The following is a 19166-nucleotide window of genomic DNA, read 5'->3' as shown; positions in this document are numbered from 1 at the left end:
CCACTCCAGGGGTTGCAGCGGTGCTCCCCCAGTACAGGTACTGCTAAGGGAAAAACTTCCGGCACTGGTGCACGTGGCTGAGCAACACATCTCGAAGAACGCGTTATGGAACAGGTAACTGTCCTTTCTCAGAGCTCCCGGGGGCCACGTGCAGTCCCTGAAATGTCTCCAAACATCGAGACTTTGCAGGTGCAAACACACGTGAATCATCGTCTGGGTTTGCCCCCAAACCAGGGTGGGGCTCCCTCAACCCCCCTTTGTATCTTTTCTTGGCATGATCCCTGGGGCAGCACATGTGGACAGTGCAGCAGGGACCCCAGTGAGCAATGCCCGGCCTGTGCCAGAAGCCTGCACCCAGGAGGAGCCAGCGCCACGTCCGTACTTCACAGAGACGTGGCTGTGGGACCTGGTGCCTGTGGGGTGAGTGAGGAGCTGTCAACAGACTGTCCCTGCGGAGCAGTCTCCAGGCCAGACCCTTGAAAACAGCAGCTCCCAGAGGCGTTGCACTGGCTGGGGGAGGGCCGGCTACCCACCTGGTGCTGGTTCCTGCACCCTGTTGCCAGCGGAGAGGGACCCAGCACAGCAACAGGGAATAACAAGCCCCCAGGGCCGTGGGATTCGTCTCTTTACAGATGTAATGAACACGCAGATCAGGGAAGAGGGGTGGGAGCCCAGGCAGCACCGTGACCCTGCGTCTCGCCAGCAGAGGGGGGTTCACGCCAGCCCCTCCCCAGCAATTCCCTGGATCCCATCAGGTCGACAGGGGGGTTTATCATCCCAACCCCATTGCCCTTCGTGGGGTTTTCATTCCCACACGGTGCCTGGGAGCTTTGACGCTGAGAACATGGGAGGGGTTTGAACCCCCGGGAGGGGGGCATTGAGGGTGGCACATGGGGTGGGAGGGGCAGGGGATCCCGAGCAGGGGGAATTGAGGCTGACCCCAGGAATAGCCCCCTGACAGGGAGATGTGTCTGGCTGCGGAAGGGGGGATCCCCATCCCGTGGGACATTGAGCCCAGCCCGGAGAGCCCCGGGGCAGGGCAGGATCCTGCGCTAGCTGGCGTGGGGCAGAGGAAGGGACGAGATGGGGGCACTGACAGCTCTTCCCCTCTCTGCTGTCTGGGATTCGTCTGTTTCTGGGCCCAGCCCAGCGGAGGGTCGGGCAGGGACGTCTCTGCTGGCCGTGCTCGTGGGCGCTTCCCAGGGGGCGGCCGCGTATCTGACGCTCTGTTTGTGTCCGTCCCGGCCCAGCGAGGGGGGCTCCAAGGACGTCCCAGTCTCGGTGCCCGACACCATCACGGAGTGGAAAGCTGGGATGTTCTGCACGGCGGAGCTGGGCTTTGGGCTCTCGCCCATGGCCACCTTCACGGCCTTCAAACCCTTCTTTGTGGAGCTGGCCTTGCCGTACTCCGTGATCCGGGGAGAGGCCTTCGCCCTAAAGGCCACCGTCTTCAACTACCTGCGGCAGTGCATCAAAGTGAGCACCACCCGGGGCTGGGCTGCGGGGGCTGCTGGGGCCGGTGATCTGGGGCTGGGGGGCTGGGCAGCGGCGCAGGCCGGCGAGTGGCACCGGCAGTCACTGGCTGTGACCCTGTGACCACTGGGGTCAGCACATCGCGGTGAGGGGGCCTGAGCCCCAGAGGGGTCAGGTCTCGGCTGGAGCTGGCGCGTGTGAGCGCGTCCCCCACAGCCCTAAGGGGGTTCTCGTGTTGGGCCCCACAGGTGCGGGTGACGCTGGCAGAGTCTGCGCAGTTCCAGGTGCAGGCGGGCGAGGACGGTGCCTACACCAGCTGCCTCTGTGCAGACGAAAGGAAAACCTTCCTGTGGGAGGTGACGGCGACCAGCCTGGGTAAGGGGCGCTGGGGGCTCTGTGCCGGAGGGGAGGGGCAGGGCAGGAGTGGGGGGCTCTGCACAGTGGGGGGCAGAGAAGGGTCGCTCAGGGCTTGGTGCCACAAGGAGTTGCCCAAACACTTCAATTTAAACACACTGGATTAGCTAAAACAATCAAACACGTTCATTAACCACAAAGAGACAGAGATTTTAAGTGAGTGCAAGGAATGGGGCATAACAGTCAGAAACGGTTACAAGAAAAATAAAGAGAAGACGTTGACTATGACCTGCCTTAACAAACTACATCCGATTCAAGCACAGTTTCTCCCCGCTCGCTTCCCAGTCTCACTGACCGAGCCTGTAGGTCAGGACCCCTCTGCCGTCCCGCTGGCTGCGATGTCACGTTCTGAGGTCCCCCCCGAACGCAGCTGTCAGGGATGTCAGCAGGGAGGGGGCAGGTTCTGGGTGGCCATTCGCTGTTCCCACACAAGGGCTAAGGCAGAGAAACCCATTACACTCCACTCATCACTGCCCTCCGTCCTTCCCTTCCCCCCTTTCCTTCTCTCTCTTTTCTCCCCCAGTCTCTCACTCTCCATTTTCTCTGCTTTTCTCTCCCTTCTTCACTACTCTCCCCTTCCCCTCCCCCTTCCACTATTCTCCCCCCTCGGACCCGGGCTCCTCTCTGCCTCGGGCAGGGGCGCTGGTGTGTCTAACGGGGGCGTCTCCCGCCTTGCTCTGCAGGGGAGGTGAACTTCACCGTCAGCACTGAGGCTCTGCACACCGAGGAGCTGTGCGGCACAGAGCTGGCCGTGGTGCCGGCCCAGGGGCGAGTGGACACTGTGATAAAGCCCCTGCTGGTCCAGGTCAGTGTCTGTCGGGCCCTCTGGGCAGAGCGGAGGGAGATCCGGGGCCTGGGTCTCACCCCCTGGTGGCCGTGGGCCGAGTCTGCACTTGTGATTGTTCTTTGTCCTGCCACAGAAAATAATGCCCCAGCACCGCACCGTCCGCGTTCCGGACCCCGACCTGCACTGCCCCGTCATGCGGCCCCGTCCCAGCGAGATCAGGGAGCTGGCAGGAGAGTCCTGGACAGGGGCGGCTCTAGGCATTTTGCCACCCCAAGCACGGCAGGCAGGCTGCCTTCGGCGGCTTGCCTAAGGGAGGTCCCCGATCCTGCGAATTTGTCGGCAGCCTGCGGGAGGTCCGCCGAAGCCGCAGGACCAGAGGACCCTCCCTCGCGGCGACCGGAACAGCGCCCCCCGTGGCTTGCCGCCCGAAGCACGCGCTTGGCGTGCTGGTGCCTGGAGCCGCCCCTGGTCCTAGGGCAGACAGAGACAGGGGTTAGCCCCAAGGAGGGCGGCTGAGTGTGACACACGGGAGGGCTCGAGAGGGCGGAGGGAACTAGCAGAGAGAAGCTCCGCGCAGAAGAGGGGGAAGCTGTGAGATCTGCTGGGCTGGGAACAGTCTCCCCGGGGAAGGGACGGGAGCCCCATCGCTGGGGCGCTGAGAGCTGGATGTGCCTGAGCCCCACAGCACGGGCTGTAGGGGATGATCCTGCCCTGGCTAGCGGCACTGGCTGACCCAGCAGGCCCTGTCAGGCTGTGACGTGCGCGGTCCCTTCTCCTGACCTTCTGTCTGATGCTCCTTCCCCACAGCCGGGGGGGATCCTGGAGGAGAAGGCGCACAGCTCCCTGCTCTGCCAGGAAGGTAGGATCCCAGCGCCTGTGCGGGGCTCAGTGGGTGTCACTAACGCGGGGAGTCTCTTGGCTGCGGCACGTCAGTGATGGCTGAGCCGCTGGATGGCCCAGCTAGGGGCACAGGAGCTGCCAGGCTGGACCGGACCAGGGGGCATCCAGGCCAATGTCCTGCCTGGGACAGGGTCCAGGCCCAGCTGCCCGGGGAAGATGCACCCCCTAGTGGGCAGTTATGGAACCGTCTGCCACGGGCCGAAGGCTCGAGCACGTCCGGCTCCTGCTCCCGAGTCTCACTGGGCCCCTGTTGTGCCAGCTCCTCTCCCCTGCAGCCTGGCCCCCATGTGCACGATGCTCCCTGCAGAGCTCGTCACACCGGCTCTCTGGGGCCAGGAGAGGGACCGAGTGCCACAGGCAGGACCCCCCGCTGAGAACCCCCAGCCCTCGCCCTCAAGGGCACGTATGTGCCACGGCGGGGGGAGCTTGGGGTTGAGAGAGGGGCTGTGACTGGGCGAGAGCTCCGGACAGTGAGGAATGGAGGGATCTGATTGGCTGGAGGCAGGGGCAGGTTCCCAACAGGCCTTTAACGGTGTGTCTTTGCCTTCGTGTTACGCAGCCTCCGAAGAAATCTCCTTGCAGCTGCCTGTGAACGTCCTGGCGGGGTCCGAGCGGGCCCACGTGACTGTCCTGGGTAAGGAATTCCCCTGCCCCAGCCCTGCCAGGGCACGGTGCCCTTTGACAGCCGGCCCGTCTGTGGCCCAGCGCTCTGATCAGAGAGGGCAGGGTAACATGAATGGAAAAGACCAATGAGGTCCTGCGGGTGTCTGGGGCCGGGGCAGGACCGGTCCCTGCAGTCTGTGCTCCAGGGCCTCGACCCCAGCGAGGGGCAATAGACTCATGCAGTGAAGCCATGAAGCTGTGCCAGGGCATTGGCGTCTTGGCCATTCATCACCACGTATCCGCGTAACCCCACCAGGCCTGAATAAAATGGGGGTTCTGGGCCCCTGCATGCCAGGGCTCCACTGACATGGTGTTAGGGACGGGGCAGCTGTTGTGCAGCCTGGTAATTCTCTGCTCCCCCGACTCCCTTGGTGCCAGGAGACATAATGGGCACGGCTCTGCAGAACACAGTACATCTGCTGGCCATGCCCGACGGCGATGGAGAGAAGAACATGGTCCGGTTCGCTCACAACATCTACATCCAGCAGTGCCTGGAGAAGAGCGGGCAGCTGAGCCCAAAGATCAGAGACGAGGCCAAGGGATTCCTCCAGAGCGGTGAGTGTCCTCCTGCCCCTGCGCCCCCAGAGCATGGCGGGGCCATGCGAGGGCCCAGTTCATGCCACCTCTGGGGCCTGGGTTCCAATCCAGCCCCAGATCAGGGCCCTGGCTGGCTCTGGGGGTCAGGGAATGAGATCCTTGGCCTTTCCTCTCTGGGGCACCAGTCCCGAGGGCCAGGACATAAGGACTGTTTGACTCAGGGTTGAGGGAATGGGAGAGGAGCCCTTTCCCCTCTAGGGGGCGCTGGTTGGGATCCAGCCCCAGGTCAGGGGGCTGGAGAGTTTGGGGGGATCAGGGCCCTATTCAGCCTTAACTCCATCCCCCTATTCAAACCAACCCCTGGAATCTCTGAGTCTCAGCATCGTGGGGGAGGAGAGGGCTAGCGGGCCCCACGGGGCACAGGCTGGGGGTGGATTCTAGCCCCTGGGGGAGAGCGGATCCAGGACTCGCTGTCTCTCTCCCGTCCCCACAGGCTACGAGGGCGAGCTGCTCTATAAGCACAACGACGGCTCTTACAGCACCTCCAGGGAGAGTGACGCCAGGGGCAACACCTGGTGAGGAGCCGCACGGCACGGGCAAGTCAGGGCTCTGGGTGGGCAGGGCCTACCAGGCTGCAGCCTGACCCCCAGCCCCACTGCTATTCCAGTCCTGCTCCCCACACAGCTCTGCACCTCGTACTCACTCCAAACCCCCACCCCGTTCCCGTTCTGGGCTCCCCTGACAGCTCTGCTCCCCCCCACAATGCTGACCCCCTGCCCCGTCCCCCATGCACCTCCCTCCTGGCCCGCAGCATCTCCTGCAGCGTGTCCCTCTCACGGGGTCTCTCCCCGCCCAGGCTGACGGCCTTCGTTCTCAAGTCCTTTGGCCAGGCCAGGCCCTACATCTCCATCGACGAGAAGCACGTAGAAGATGCCCTAAGGTGGCTGCAGCGCCGCCAGCGGAAGACCGGCTGCTTCCGCAGTGTGGGGAAGCTGTTGAACAACGCCCTGCAGGTGGGAGGCTGGGGGCACAGGCTGATGGGATGGGGGAGGGGGGACAAGCTGCGGAAGTGGGTGGGGGCCCTTCAGGGCAGCTGGTTGTTGTGACCCGTTTCGGGTTGGGGGATTTCCCTGGGTTTTTAGCAATGGCTGAAAGGCTGGAACGGCCGGGGCAGCGGGTTATTGCACCGAACGAGGGAGCAGCCCTGGCCCAGTGCCCCCCGGCTCCTGCACAGCCCAGTCTCCCCGCGGGCAGTGAGCAGACCCCGCACTCATTGCCTGGCATGGAGAGCCTGAGGGGCAGGGCCCAGCCCAGCCCTGAAGTCATGTGACTCCCACAACTCCCTAGGCGGCTCAGTCAGAAGGGCTGTCACGGTGCATCATGGGAGACGTAGTCCGAAGGAGCCAAGTCCATGGTGGAGTGGGGGCACGTGGCCGGTGCAGCTGAATGTTGAACCGGTTCACAGTGGAAGGTTTCGGTTCAGGTTGCCAACCCAAGAGGCTGCGATTTGGGCCCCGCCGCCTCACAGCAGAATGTTGCGTTTCTATTTTCCCAACGGAAATTGAAATGTTTCAGCAAAAGTAACGTTTACCTGCAGAGTTTTCGTTTTGTGGAAACTGCATCGTCTGTCGAGAAATCATTTCAGCAGGAAATTCCCACCCAGCTCGAGTCACAGCCCAATTCCTGCCACTGCCCGGAGTTTGCAGGGAGCCGGGATACTACGGGAGGGGCCGGGGCTGTACCCGGCCGTTTGGGAGCGAGAAGGAGACAAATCTTAGGCAACGTCCAGATTTCTGCATGGGGGGACTATTTAATGAGCAGGAACTCGCCCAGCGAGGAGCGAATCCCTCAGCCTCTGCAGAAATGGCCCCTGGTCTTCACAGGAAAACTGGCAAATGTCAGTTCAAACCAACTTCCCAACCTCTGGTTCCAGAGGGGCTCAGATAAGGTTTTATGCTGGGAGCCCAGTGCAGCCCTGGCTATGGAGCCGCTACCGCCTCTCCTGAACTAGCCTGTGGTACTCACTGCCACTGTGTGGCTTCCCTGGCTGCTACAACTGGGGCAGCTGCTCAGGACCCAGATGGGCCTGACAGGACCCAGCAGGAGGCGGGACCCAAACCCAGCCACTCGGAGCGCTGGAGCCGGTTCTTTTCTGTCCCAATGGGCCTGTCCTGGGCAGCGTCTCACCTGCTCCTGGCAACGTGACCCTCAGCTCGGTCTGAGCTGACTCATTTCTCTATCCCCCTCAGGGCGGCATGGTGGACGAACTCTCTGTCTCGGCTTACGTCACGGCGGCGCTGCTGGAGCTGGGGCAGCCGCTTACGGTGAGGCCAAGCCCGGCTGTCCCAGGGGAGGGGCTGTCAGGATTTGGCGGGTCAGGGTGCTGTGGGGGGCAGTGAAGAGGCGGGTTGGTGGGGGGAGGGGAAGTTGACAGGTTGAGGGGGTTGGTACCAAGGTGGGGGTCAGGGTGCTGTAGGGAGGATGGCTGGGGTCAGAGTTGGAGGAAGATTCAGCAGCTTGGGGAGGGGCTGGGCAGTTTCGGTGTCTAGTGCTCGGGGGAGGGGATCTGGCGAGGCTTGGGGGGTGCGGGGGGTGGGGATGAGTTGGGGGAGGTGACGACAGGCTGGTGGGAGGGGGTGTTAGGGCCCCATGGGGTGGGTGCCGGGGGACATACCCAGGCGCGGGGCGTCTCCTCTGGCTGGCTCAGCCTGACGGGGAGTCTGTTCGGTGTCTCCCCCGTCCCAGGACAGCATGGTGACCAGGGCCCTCCAGTGCCTCCGGGAGTCGAGCACCAGCGACCTCTACACGCAGGCGCTGCTGGCCTACGCCTTCGGGCTGGCGGGGAGCACTGAGCTGCGGGACGCCCTCCTGCAGCGCCTGGCCCAGCACAGCGTCAGCGCCGGTACCGGCAGCACCTCGCTCTAGTGCTCCCCTCGCTGCCGGCCTCTGGGCCCAGGGCAGGGCCAGCTGCCCCCCACGGCCCTGCCCACCCAGGGGCCCCCTGCCCCGGGGCCTCCTCAGCCTGGCAGGGGAGCTGGGTCTCCGTGGCCCAGTCAGTCCGTGGTCTCTGCTGAGGCTGCCAGCGAGGGGCTGACGCGCCGGGCTCTGTCGTGGGGACACTTCTCCCCTCAGAGCTGGAGTGAGATCGTCCCGCCATTTCCCAGGGCCCAGCGCACGGAGCGAAGGGGGGCGAGGCTGGGTCGCTGCCAGCCTGGGGGGATCGGAGCTGAGAGCCTAGAGGGGCAAAGCCCCATGTCCCAACCCAGCCCTCTAAAGCGCCCGGGGCCAGGAGTGTGACGGGGTCCAGTGGGCTCCGAGCCGTGGGGCAGGGCCTTGCGTAGGCAGCTCCCAGGGGAACGGGCTGTAACCGAGCCCTAGGGAGATGCCGCAGGATCCCAGCCCCCATCCTGTGTTGGGGACATCCCAGCTGGGGAGTCCCTGCCTGAGGCTTCTCGGCTTGGCCTGGCTAATACTGGGAAGGGACAGTCTGCCCTGGGCTGGTGGTCAGCTAGGCCCTGCCATCTCTGGGAGAGGGGGTTGTACAAGGAAGGAAGTCTCTGGGTGCCCCCTTATCTGCACCATGTGCCCCCCCATGGACCCAAGGGAGGCTGCCCATCCCCCAGCTCCAGTTCCAGTGTGGAAAAATTGGAGAGAGTCCAGGTGAAGGGCAACAAAAATGATTAGGGGGCTGGAGCACATGACTTATGAGGAGAGGCTGAGGGAACTGGCATTGTTTAGTCTGCAGAAGAGAAGAGTGAGGGGGGATTTGATAGCTGCTTTCAACTACCTGAAAGGGGGTTCCAAAGAAGATGGATCTAGACTGTTCTCAGTGGTACCAGATGTCAGAACAAGGAGCAATGGTCTCAAGTTGCAGTGGCGGGGGTCTAGGTTGGATATTAGGAAAAACTTTTTCACTCAGAGAGTGGTGAAACACTGGAATGGGTTCCCTAGGGAGGTGGTGGAATTTCCTTCCTTGGAGGTTTATAAGGTCAGGCTGGACAAAGCCCTGGCTGGGATGATTTAGTTGGGGTTGGTCCTGCCTTGAGCAGGGGATTGGACGAGATACCTCCTGAGGTCTCTTCCAACCCTGATATTCTGTGATTCTATGATTTCCCCAGCCTTTCCCTGCACAGATGCCCTTGGGTTTGTGGCGCTCCCTGCCTAGCCCCGGTGTGAGCGATGCAGCCTGGGACCAGCTCCCCATAGGGCGGCAGGTCCCATGGGAGGCCTGAGGCCCACTGTGGGTGCGGCTGAGGACGCAGGAGGTGGCGCTGCTGCGCGTTGGTGCTGAGCTGAAGGAGCCCTCGGCATGATGCCAGGGGGCGCTGGGAGTCCCAGGTTGGGCCCCTCACACTCGTCATGAACACACCCCAGTGGTCTCTGTGCATCTCCTCAGCCCCATTCGAGCTCAGACTGAGCTGTGCTGGGAGCTGAGGCCTGGTGCGCTCGGGCCCTGCGGAGACGTCCCCTCACAGAGAGGAGCCACCTGTGTGGTCCGGGCGGCTCTGTCATGTCTTAGCTCAGGTGAAAAGTCCCTTCTCTCCGAGCCCTGGCACAGGGGCTGCAGCTGGTCTGTGCCTGCAAGTTCTGTGTGTGTCGCGTCCTGCTCCTCCCCGAGGTGGGTAAGAAGTGCTGGGAGCAGCCCGTGGCTCCTGCCCCAGGGAGGGGAGAGGTGGGGGCTCTGCTGCAGGGGGTACCAAGGGGCCACCAGGCACTGGGGTGAAACAGCCCTCGGGTTATAGGACCTGTCTCCGAGGTCACAAAGACCCTGTGGAGGGGGGTGTTTACCAGGTGTCAGCTCTGTCCTTGCCCTTCACCTGGGTCATGCTCCCCTCCTGACCCAGCCCCGGGGGGCCCCGCACTCCCTCAAGGGCTCTCTGCCCCCCTCTAGCAGTGGTGGCACGAGCCATAAGCAGACTAAGCAATTGCGTAGGGCCCCAAGCAGCTCATGGGGCCCCCAGTTTGGTATTACCCCCCAAAACCCGTTCATCTAATGTAAGTGGCCTGTTTACCAGGGTGTCGGTTGGGGGGGGTTTGGGATTGTGATGGGTTGGACCCCCCCTTCTGGGATAGCACCTGGTGTACTGGGATTTCACTGAGCCTCTCCTGCTCTGCCAGCCTGGGTTCCCTCTCCGTGCGTTGCTGAATTAGGCTCTCCGGCCTCTTGCAGCACGCACGCAGGTAGGGCCACACCCTGCTGCAGCCACACACTGAAGTCAGCTCTGTGCGAGAGGGCTCCCCCAGCACTCACGTCACACCCCTTTGGGAGATAAACCCAGAATAATACTGTCTTGCACCGTATAGAAAAATCTGCACAGCACAAACTCATAAAAGTCCACCCTCTTCCTCAGCATGAAGAGAGATGTGCCTGACTTCCTGTCCCCTCTCCCCCAGTTAGAAAGTTACAAACTGGATTAGATTATAAACAAGAAATAAGTTTATTAACTACAAAAAGGTGAATTGTAGGGGAATATAAGAGAGAACAGCCAGAACAAAGCAGATTGCTGAGCAAATAAAACAAAGTCACAAGCTAAGCTCAATGTACGTAAGAAACAGGTTACAAAAAAGTCCCTGGTAATGTTTAGTAACAGGTGACAAGACCACCTCACCTAGCAGTGTCACAGTTACAGCCCTGGACACTTCCCAGGACGGAGAGAGATTAGTATCCTCATGGTCTTGTTGTTCCTTCCTGACGGCCCATCAAATCTGATGGCCTGTCCTGGTGGGTGTCTTCCCAATGCACCCCCACTTGTAATGGTTACATAGTCCGTGTGCCTAACTGTAGATACAGAGCTGATACATGCATGCGAATTGGATAATCGCATTCAGTAAATCAGAACCTTTCCAATGAAAGCTCACATGAGCCATCTTGCATAACGTGTATCTCAGTGACGTCATATTCGTCTCATAAGCATATTTTCATAAAGAATAGGGAGTGCAACGTCCCAGGGCTAGTTCTTGGTTTGTGGATATAATGCAGCTAATATTTGTAATGGGCTGGTGGGGGGGTGGGAGGAATATTCCTGTTAGGGCCCCCTTGGGTTAGCACCACCTTTGCCCCCGAGCGGCCGCACCACATAGGTTTAGGGGTCACTTGCAGCCAGTGAGCCACCGGGGCTGAGCAGCAGAGGCTCAGGGGTTTAGAGTCAGAGATCCAGGGTTCAGTCCCTGCTGACAACCCACCCAGGGGTGTCGTGTTACACTTGTGTAGTCCTCCTGTGTGATGTAAATCACCTGCCATGTCCTGCCCCAGAGGTGGCTGCATTCAGTGGGGGGCAGGAGTCCCTCTGGCCTGGGAAGCCCCTGGGGCCCCTTTGGAGGGCAAACAGGTGACCCACTGTGTTGTAACTGCAGCCGTGGGCTGCCCTTCCCTCGACCCCTCTCCTAGGGGAACAGCTCCACTGGCAGGGGAAGCCCAGCTCCTACGGGAACAAGGCCCCATCGGCGGAGGCAATGACGGCTTACGTGCTCCTGGCCTATCTCTCCCTGCCCAACGTATCTGCTGCCGACATGACGACCGCCGCCCAGATCGTCCGCTGGCTCAGCAAGCAGCAGGACATCTACGTGGGCTTCATCTCCACGCAGGTAACACCCCTGCCCTCAGGCAAACCAGCGTTGGGGACCTGGTGGAGGAAGGGGCTGTGATGAACTGGGAATGTTCTTAGTGTTCTTTGAATGCCGAGTGGGGAGTGTTGGCCTGGGAAGGCTGCAGGGGAGTTTTGCTGGGACTGTCTGCATTGGGGATGGGAGACTGTCCTTGAGGGAGGCTACCTGAGCATGTAACATGAGAACCCAGGAGGGGGGTTGGAGGCCAGGGAACAACCTCTGCCCGGGAAACTGGACAAAGGGTTGGGGAGGAGCCGGGTGGAGGCTGAGTGAGAGGCTGGAGGGAGTTTCAGTTTGGAGCTGGCTGGGAAAATGGAGGGGAGCCCGGATGGGGCTCTGACCTCCCAACGGGGCTCTAGCCTCCCTGGGCCCCCACAAGGGGGACCTAACTGAGGGATCCTGTTGTCTCTACCTGCAAGGCCTGTCTTGGACTGTGTTCCTGTCGTCTAAATTAACCTGTTTTACTGGCTGGCTGAGAGTCCTGGTGAAGTGCAGGAAGCCGAGGGTGCAGGGCCTTGTCTCCCTCACACTCCGTGACAGGGGCCAGAAACCCCCCGAGAGCTGAATCTCCACATCTGAGCCGGGGCCCTTCCTGGGAGAGAGAGTCCTGGGTGCAGAGCCCCCTGCCCTCAGGGGCTGGGAGCCGGGGTCCCAGTGTCAGCGCCCCGGTGGGTCCCAATCCTGCTGCAGTGAGTCTGAGCTGGGCTCCTCTCCCCAGAGCGTGACAGCAGCTCAGTGACTCTCCTCCCCAGGACACGGTGGTGGCCCTGCAGGCCCTGGCCAAATACGCGGCCCTGACGTACATTGCGAGCGGGGCTGTGTCGGTGACGGTGAGCTCCCAGGCCGGGGCCCGGCAGCAATTCCACGTGGACAACGCCAACCGGCTGGTGCTGCAGCGAGCGGCCCTGCAGGAGATCCCCGGGCAGTACACGGTGCGGGCCAGCGGCAAGGGCTGTGTCTTTGTGCAGGTGAGTGCAGGAGCCCCTGGGGCCCAGCCGGCCCAGCGGTGACTGGCTGTGCCCTTGCCCTGCCCCACGGCGCCTGGCTCTGGGCCCAGGCTCTGATCTGCGGTGGCGGAGGCAGCAGGCTCTGCCCCAACCTCTTGCTTGTCTCCCAGCTCACTCTGCGCTACAACGTGCCGCCCCCAAAGAGCGCCGCGACCTTTGACCTGCGGGTGGAGACGGAGCCGAAGGAGTGCACCGAGAGCGCCACATCCCGCTTCAGCCTCGTGCTGCACGCCCGGTACGAGCCCCAGTCCCCACCCCCGCTGGGTGCGAGCGCCCGGGGGCAGGGGCAGGCCCCAGGCAGCAGGGAAATGGCCGGGGCAGAGCCACACCACTGCAGGAATCGATCGCCGGGGGAGCCATCCCCCCACAGGGCTCGGGGCAGAGGCGGGGGCCCCTTGGAATGTGCCAGGGGCTAAAGGGCTGGTCCTGGGGCTGATCTAATGGACAGTCGGCTCCCAAGCAGCTCCTGGGGCCGGGCCCCTTGCTGGGGAGCTCAGGGCTGGCCGGGGGCTAGCGGGGCTCACAGCCCAGAGCAGGCAGAGGCATTAGAGATGCCTGCAGGGCCGAGAGGACAGGAGGCCTCCCCTCCCCCTCCACCCCCCTGGGGTCTGTATCCAGGGCAAACCCCGACCTCAGCCCACGGCTCCTGTTGCAGGTACAGCGGGGAGCACCCAGCCACCAACATGGCCATCATCGAGGCCAAGCTGCCGTCTGGCTACACCCCCGTCCAGAGCTCCCTGCGGCAGGTGAGCTTCCCAGGGAGGAGAACAGGCTGGGCCCGTCACACAGCATGAAACCAGGGGCTGATCCATGGGGGAGAGCCCAGACCCCCAGGAGAGCACAGATTGCAGCTCTGACCCCCAGGGGGAGCTCCCCCTGCAGAGCCCTGCCCCCTGCCGTGGGGCACTGTGCAGCCCTGGGTCTCCCATCCAGTCACTGAGCAGGTCCTGACCCTGCTTAGCTCCCCTACAACACAACGCCCATGTCTAGACTCCTGCCCCTCCCCCAGCGGACACCCAGTGCTCAGGTGTGACTGGCATGGGGGGTGGCAGCCAGGCCCCTCGGCCACGGGGGCGTTTGGTGCCCCATGTCCCAGCCCCCAGCAGAGCAGTGACTCCAGCCCCAGCCCCTCTGTTCCTGGCTCAGCCGTTTCCTCCCTCTGCTCCTAGCTGGAGAAGCAGCCTTTGGTGAAGAGGCTGGAGGTGCAGAATGACCAGGTGATGCTCTATCTGGACCAGGTGAGTGCGGGCGGCTGGGGGCTCCCGGGGGCCTGGTGTGAACGGGGAGGGCGTGTCCTGCCCTGGCTCCACCCCCATTACAGCTGCTCTCGTGGGCTCTGAGTCACACGCACGGCGAGGGGTCACTGAAATCTCCCCTGGTTCCAAGTGACCTGTTTCCATAAAGGACGGGGAGATGGGACCAGACCAGCCAAACCCCAGGGAGGGCCGTGAACGGAGTGACGGGGAGCTCAGGGTTGGGGAGGCTGGAGCTGGGCCCTGAGTGTGATGAAAGGGGTCACATTTTTCAGGGGCGTGGAACAGGGATTCGGGGGGAGCATTTTCTCACTGCTCCAGGCCGCAGAGACAGAGGGACAGAGGGAAGCGGCTGGGCCAGGTCAAGCCTCGGGGAGGAGGGGGTTCGAGCTGCCAGTGCAGCCGTTCAGCCCAGGCGCTCGCTCTGTCGCTCTCTCGGTAGCTGACGAAGGAGGCGGCGAGTTTCACCTTCTCCCTGGAGCAGGATTTCCCTGTGAAGAATCTCAGAGCAGCCCCAGTGAGACTGTACGATTACTACGAGATGGGTGAGTCCTGCCCAGGACCCGCCACCTTTACAGCTGCTCTCCTGGGCTCTGTGGCACAACCAGTGCCTGGTTTAGAGTGGTGCCATTGCAGTCCCCCTGCTCCCTGTGACCTGTCCCCATGGCGGATCTTGGCCCCCTGCTCGGGCCTGGGCACAGCACTTGGGCAGAGGCTGGCAGCCGACCCGCTGTGGGCCTGCGGGGGTCAAGCTGGAGACACCTGCTGGAAGCATGTTCCCGGGTTCGATCTGTGGGGTCGCTCACCGCGAGGGACACGGGAGCCGTGTGCTCGTCGGGCTAGTGGCGAGGGTGCGGCTGGTGTAACGGGGGCCGTCCCAGCAGGAGCAGGCGAGTCCCGCCCCTTCAGGGCCCCCCACATTTCCCCTGCCATCCAGCTCCTCAGACGCTCCCAGAATCCTTTGTGCTGGGCCAGGAGGTGGCAGGACGGTTTCCATGGGTGTTTTCAGGGGCGACTCAGTGGTGATTTCTCTGCCCATCTGACTTACTCGGAGATGGGGGATGGGAGAGAGCGCACAGCCCCACTCAGACAGCTGGGGGCGACCTCCCACTGCCTTCTAGGGCTCAGACCTACAGCAGGGATCCCCTGGGGCTGGGGGAACAGACTCTGCCTGTGTGGGATTGGGGGAGGGGTTCTCATCCCCCCCACTGGGTCTCTCCTCCATTCCTTACATCCCTTGCTGTTGCAGGTGAACACACAGAGGCTGAGTACAGCGCCCCCTGTGGCTCAGGTAGGTGTGATGCACCCCACACACAACTCCACTCCCTACAGCTTTATGGGTGGGGGAGTCCATGGGCCGGAGAGGTCTGTGTGTGTTGTCGACGGAAAGGAGGGGGAGATGGGAGCATGGAACATGCCAGGACCATGTGTGTGTGTGGGAGGGGGGGAGACATCTGGGGGAAAGGGTCTATGTGGGGCACAAGGGAATCTGTCTTGAGGGCAGGGGGTGACTGAGGGGAGAGTCTTGTTGGGGGTTAGGAGAGTTCTGGGGGGCCATGTCCATAGGTGTCTGCCGGGTGTTGGGGGGTGATTTTGATCCTGTCTAAGGGGATATTTTTGTTTGTTTAAAGCCCCTGACGCCGACATGATGGAAAATTCCCACTGAAGCCCCCACCCCTGCTGGGCAGCCCCCTCCCCTCCCATCCGAAGAGCCCCTTGCTGGCAGCCGACACCCCAGGATCGAGGGGCACGGACAGGCCTCGTCTCAGCTGCTTCCCTTCCCCGAACCAGCTTCACTATCCCCCTTAGCACCTTCTTCAGCCAACGCCTCCCCGTTCGCTCTGCAAACATCCCACCTGCTCTCCCATCTCTCAGCCCCCAGACCGGCCCGCGTGATCCCAGCTGTCTGTCACACGCGGGTATCAGCGCCTGCAGTGGGGACCCCTGGGGTTTGCTGCCCGTCCTGCCTGGAGCAGCAGGTTCAGTGTAAAACAAAATAGAAAAACCCACCTTTTTGTGAGGCTGTTTTGTTGCTTTGTGCCTGCCCTGCTGCTGCTCCTCACATGGCTCCTGTGCATCCTTAGAGCAGCCAGATCCTGGGACCGTGGCTCTGTCCCCTGCCCCAGCCCTTCGGTCATTGCTGTGGGGTTTGGCTTTAACCCTGGGTCGGGCAGCAACAGCCCCCCGGGTTCCAGCCCTGCCTGGCAGAGCTGCCCTCGTTACACACGTCTATATGAAAATGAACCAGTTCAACTGAAGTTTGTTTTGAAACCAGTTTACTTACCCCAGTGAAAACCCCAGTCTGGATACATTTATTGTGGTGTGGCGGAGGTTGTTTTAGTTTAGGTTCAATCAATTAGGAATTGAAGCTAAACCAGAATCAACTCTTCTCTCAGACCAGCAGGAGCACCTCTACCGACTTGCATGGCTTGGACTAAACTGATTTTAAAAGCCAAGGGCTGAGAGAGGGAGGAATGGCTTGTCCGACTCCTTACAACTCTTGCATGGTTTTGGGGTTTTTTGGTATGTTTTGTTACTATCTGTTTAATTCCACGGACCAATGACCATTGTGGGGAAAGGCGATCTCTGTGACAGGTCTATCCCCAGTCAACCAAGGTGTGAGAGCCTAGTGTACATGCTGGGAGATGCCCAGCCAGTCCTCCAGAGACCCCAGAGCAGAGCAGACTTGACATTCCTGATACTTCCCGGGTAAATAGGAAGCAAGAAAAATAAATCCATAGACCCACTGAGCCAAATAGCCCATCACCCCCCCAGGACAACAACCTGCTCCTGCTGCCACTCAACGTAAAGCTGTGGCTGTGGCTCCAGGAGTAGCAGCCTGTGCCGAAGGTTCAAACACACAGAGGGACGTTGCACGCTCAGCACATACTGGACACTGCGGTGTGAAACCTGGAGACGGAATTCAGTTGTGAATGTGTCAGACCCAGGACTGGCTCAGCACGACCTGAGCCTTGGACCTGAGCTGAAAACTACAGAGCAGATCAAACGGAGACAGTGCAAGAGAGCAGTGGGTCCCTGCGCAGCCCCCGGGGTCGTGTCCCACCAGCTGTTTTCCCTTTACGGGGACCCTCTGCGCCAATTGTGGATCCCCCCAGGTTCCTGGAGTCTCTTCAGTCTGTGTGTGGCGGAGGAGGCATGTGGGGATGCAGCCGTGTTCTCTAGGCCCTGTGGGGTCCCTCATTAGCTAGGAGGCTCCCAGGGCTGGGGGGCGAGGCGGGAGAGGCCCACAGTGGAGGTGGTGAAGCCTGAGATACAGCTGGGCACGTGGGGTCTGTGGGGAGAAAGCCCTGATGGAGGGGAGATGTCTCGGGAGGGGGCAGCGTTCAAACCTGGCTGGACCCGGCTGGGTCGGGTTCTCTTGGCCCTGGCGTCTTAGCGTCAGTTTCTGAACTGAATCGTGTTTCTCTTATTTCCTGACCATCCCCCGGCTTGGACCAGGTCCCTTTGGGTAATTCCTTGTCCCCCCTGCTCTCTGCAGCTCCTCCCTAGCTGGCGTCATTGCTGCGTTTCGCTAACACGCCCTGAGGAGACTGGTCCATACGATGGGGCCGGACCCGTCCCTGGGGTGCAGACGAGCCCCCTCCCACCGCCTCAACTAACAGCCACCCAGCGATTCTGTGTCAGCTCTGTTAGCAGCCTCCTGCCCCACACTTCCGCCTGGGGGATCTTCTCTCTCTTTGCTCTGGCCAGAAAGGTGGGAAGCGAACAACCTCTGGGAGAGGGGCCCCTGGGAAGCAGGAAGGAGAAGGAGCTAAACCTGCCAACCCTCAGGGAGCAGCAGTGGGGCTGCTCTGGAGAGTCCATGGTGCGCTCTGCCTCTCAGGCCAGCGCTGTGTCGCTGTGACCACAGTCACCGAGTGCCCCACTCCCCCTGCCACTCGCTTGGGCCCTCACCGGCCATCAGAGAACGTGGCTCCCGCCATCTCCCCAGCAGCGATGGGCTCCCGCTGGGCACTGCCAGGCGTTTCCTCACTGTGAGAGCCATTCGCCTGGTCAGCAGGGGGCACTGCAGACCCACCCCCTGACTCATTTCAATCCAGCCCTGGGAAAGCCCGGCACTGACCGGGGACAGGGCCGGGTCGGGAGGGGCAGGACGCGCTGTCCCCAGTCGCTCGGTCCCAGCTCTGATTTCCGGGGGCGAATGCTGCTCTGGGAGACGCTCCCGCAGCTGTGCCCAGACCCCACTGGGGCTGCGGAGCCTGTTTGGGTCGTTGGCTGGGGCTGTCTCGGGATGCCCAGCTGTGACCGAGGGCAGAATTGGGCTCTGTGATGCCAGGACTGGCCGTGACAGAGACCTGAGCCGTTCCATGGACGCCGATCTAAGGGATACGGGTCCCAGGCCTGATGACTGACGCTCACCCCCTTCTTGAATCGCTCTCCCCTGGGCAGGGGCCTCCCACCCCACCCCAAGCTTCACCACCCCCAGAGGGCCCTGTCTGCCTGGTGGAACTGAAATCCCTGTTACCTTTGAACCATCCCTGAGGACAGGTAAATATTTGAGGGTAAACCAGCAAGGGGCAGTGACCTGGGGCCAGATCTCTGCATCCCTGGAGCTGACACGGAGCCAGGACAAGCAGGCTGCAGCCTCACTGTATAGGTGTCTGCAGTGCCGGTGTCTGTGTGTGTGTGTGTGTGTGACAGACCAGCCCTCTCCCCTCCCCTCTTCCCAAACCCAGAGCTCCCTTGTGAGTCTCCCTGCAGGACCCAGCCAGTCCCAATGATCCTATATTCAGTGTGGATGGAAGAGACCAGGGCAGGAGCATGCTCAGCGCAGATGCAATGTACAGAGACAAATATTCATAGCTTGGTAGATTCCAAGGCCAGAAGGGACCATTGTGGTTATCTAGTCTCACCTCCTGTATAACCCAGGCCTGAGAACTCCCCCAAAATAATTCCTAGACCAGATCTTATAGGAAAACATCCAACCTTGATTTTAAAATTGCCAGTGATGGAGAATTCATCACAACGCTCGGTAAATTGTTCCACTGGTTAGTTACCCTCCATGTTAGAAATGGTCACCATATTTCCAGTCTCAATTTGTCTAGCTTCAACTTCCAGCCATTGGATCGTATTATGCCGTTCTCAGCTAAATTGAAGAGTCTGTTATCCAATATTTATCCCCCGTGTAGGTACTTATAGACTTACTCCTGGGGGAATTCTGCACCAAAAAATCCAAACTTCTGCACCAAACAATCCAAAATTCTGCATATTTTTTGTTAAAATAATGCAATATAATCACACCAGTTTCACTTATTTTGGTTATTTATTTAAACTATCAGACAGAAAAAAACCCCAAAAGAACTATTCAGCATTTCCTAAACACATGAAAGTTAAGTTACAAATACTTGGTAACCAAGACTCTGCATTCCAGTTACAATCCTAGATTTTCATTTAAATTATATGACTTTTATTTTGGTGTTCTGGCGAGGCGGCCAGCCAGCACAAGTGCTCAGGTGGCAGAGCAAGCAAGGTGCCTTCTTCCCGGGGTGCGGGGAGGTGAACTCA

At 61.1% G+C, this 19166-nt stretch overlaps 1 protein-coding gene across 2 annotated transcripts in view; it reads left to right on the top strand.

Moving 5' to 3' along the window:
* The window catches only part of LOC123356421 (alpha-2-macroglobulin-like protein 1), a 79727-nt gene extending 64075 nt beyond the window's left edge, over window positions 1-15652 (top strand). The window contains exons 18-36 of one of the 2 annotated variants that reach the window (XM_044999665.1): window positions 273-420; window positions 1251-1476; window positions 1722-1848; window positions 2571-2692; window positions 3482-3533; window positions 4134-4208; window positions 4616-4792; window positions 5268-5349; window positions 5631-5787; window positions 7024-7098; window positions 7520-7676; window positions 11163-11359; window positions 12133-12348; window positions 12498-12622; window positions 13043-13133; window positions 13557-13625; window positions 14083-14185; window positions 14890-14931; window positions 15272-15652. In XM_044999665.1, coding sequence (XP_044855600.1) covers window positions 273-420; window positions 1251-1476; window positions 1722-1848; window positions 2571-2692; window positions 3482-3533; window positions 4134-4208; window positions 4616-4792; window positions 5268-5349; window positions 5631-5787; window positions 7024-7098; window positions 7520-7676; window positions 11163-11359; window positions 12133-12348; window positions 12498-12622; window positions 13043-13133; window positions 13557-13625; window positions 14083-14185; window positions 14890-14931; window positions 15272-15306 — 2276 coding nt within the window. In that variant the 3' untranslated portion in view covers window positions 15307-15652. Of the gene's footprint in view, window positions 1-272; window positions 421-1250; window positions 1477-1721; window positions 1849-2570; window positions 2693-3481; window positions 3534-4133; window positions 4209-4615; window positions 4793-5267; window positions 5350-5630; window positions 5788-7023; window positions 7099-7519; window positions 7677-11162; window positions 11360-12132; window positions 12349-12497; window positions 12623-13042; window positions 13134-13556; window positions 13626-14082; window positions 14186-14889; window positions 14932-15271 lie in introns of those variants that run through there. The other variant, XM_044999666.1, reaches the window with a different exon arrangement.
* The last annotated feature ends 3514 nt before the right edge of the window (window positions 15653-19166 follow it).

The sequence above is a fragment of the Mauremys mutica genome, chromosome 25 (genome assembly GCF_020497125.1).
Source record: "Mauremys mutica isolate MM-2020 ecotype Southern chromosome 25, ASM2049712v1, whole genome shotgun sequence".
Classification (NCBI taxonomy): Eukaryota; Metazoa; Chordata; order Testudines; family Geoemydidae; genus Mauremys; species Mauremys mutica.
Note: the sequence above shows the minus strand (reverse complement) of the source record. Positions and strands in the feature narration are given on the sequence as shown.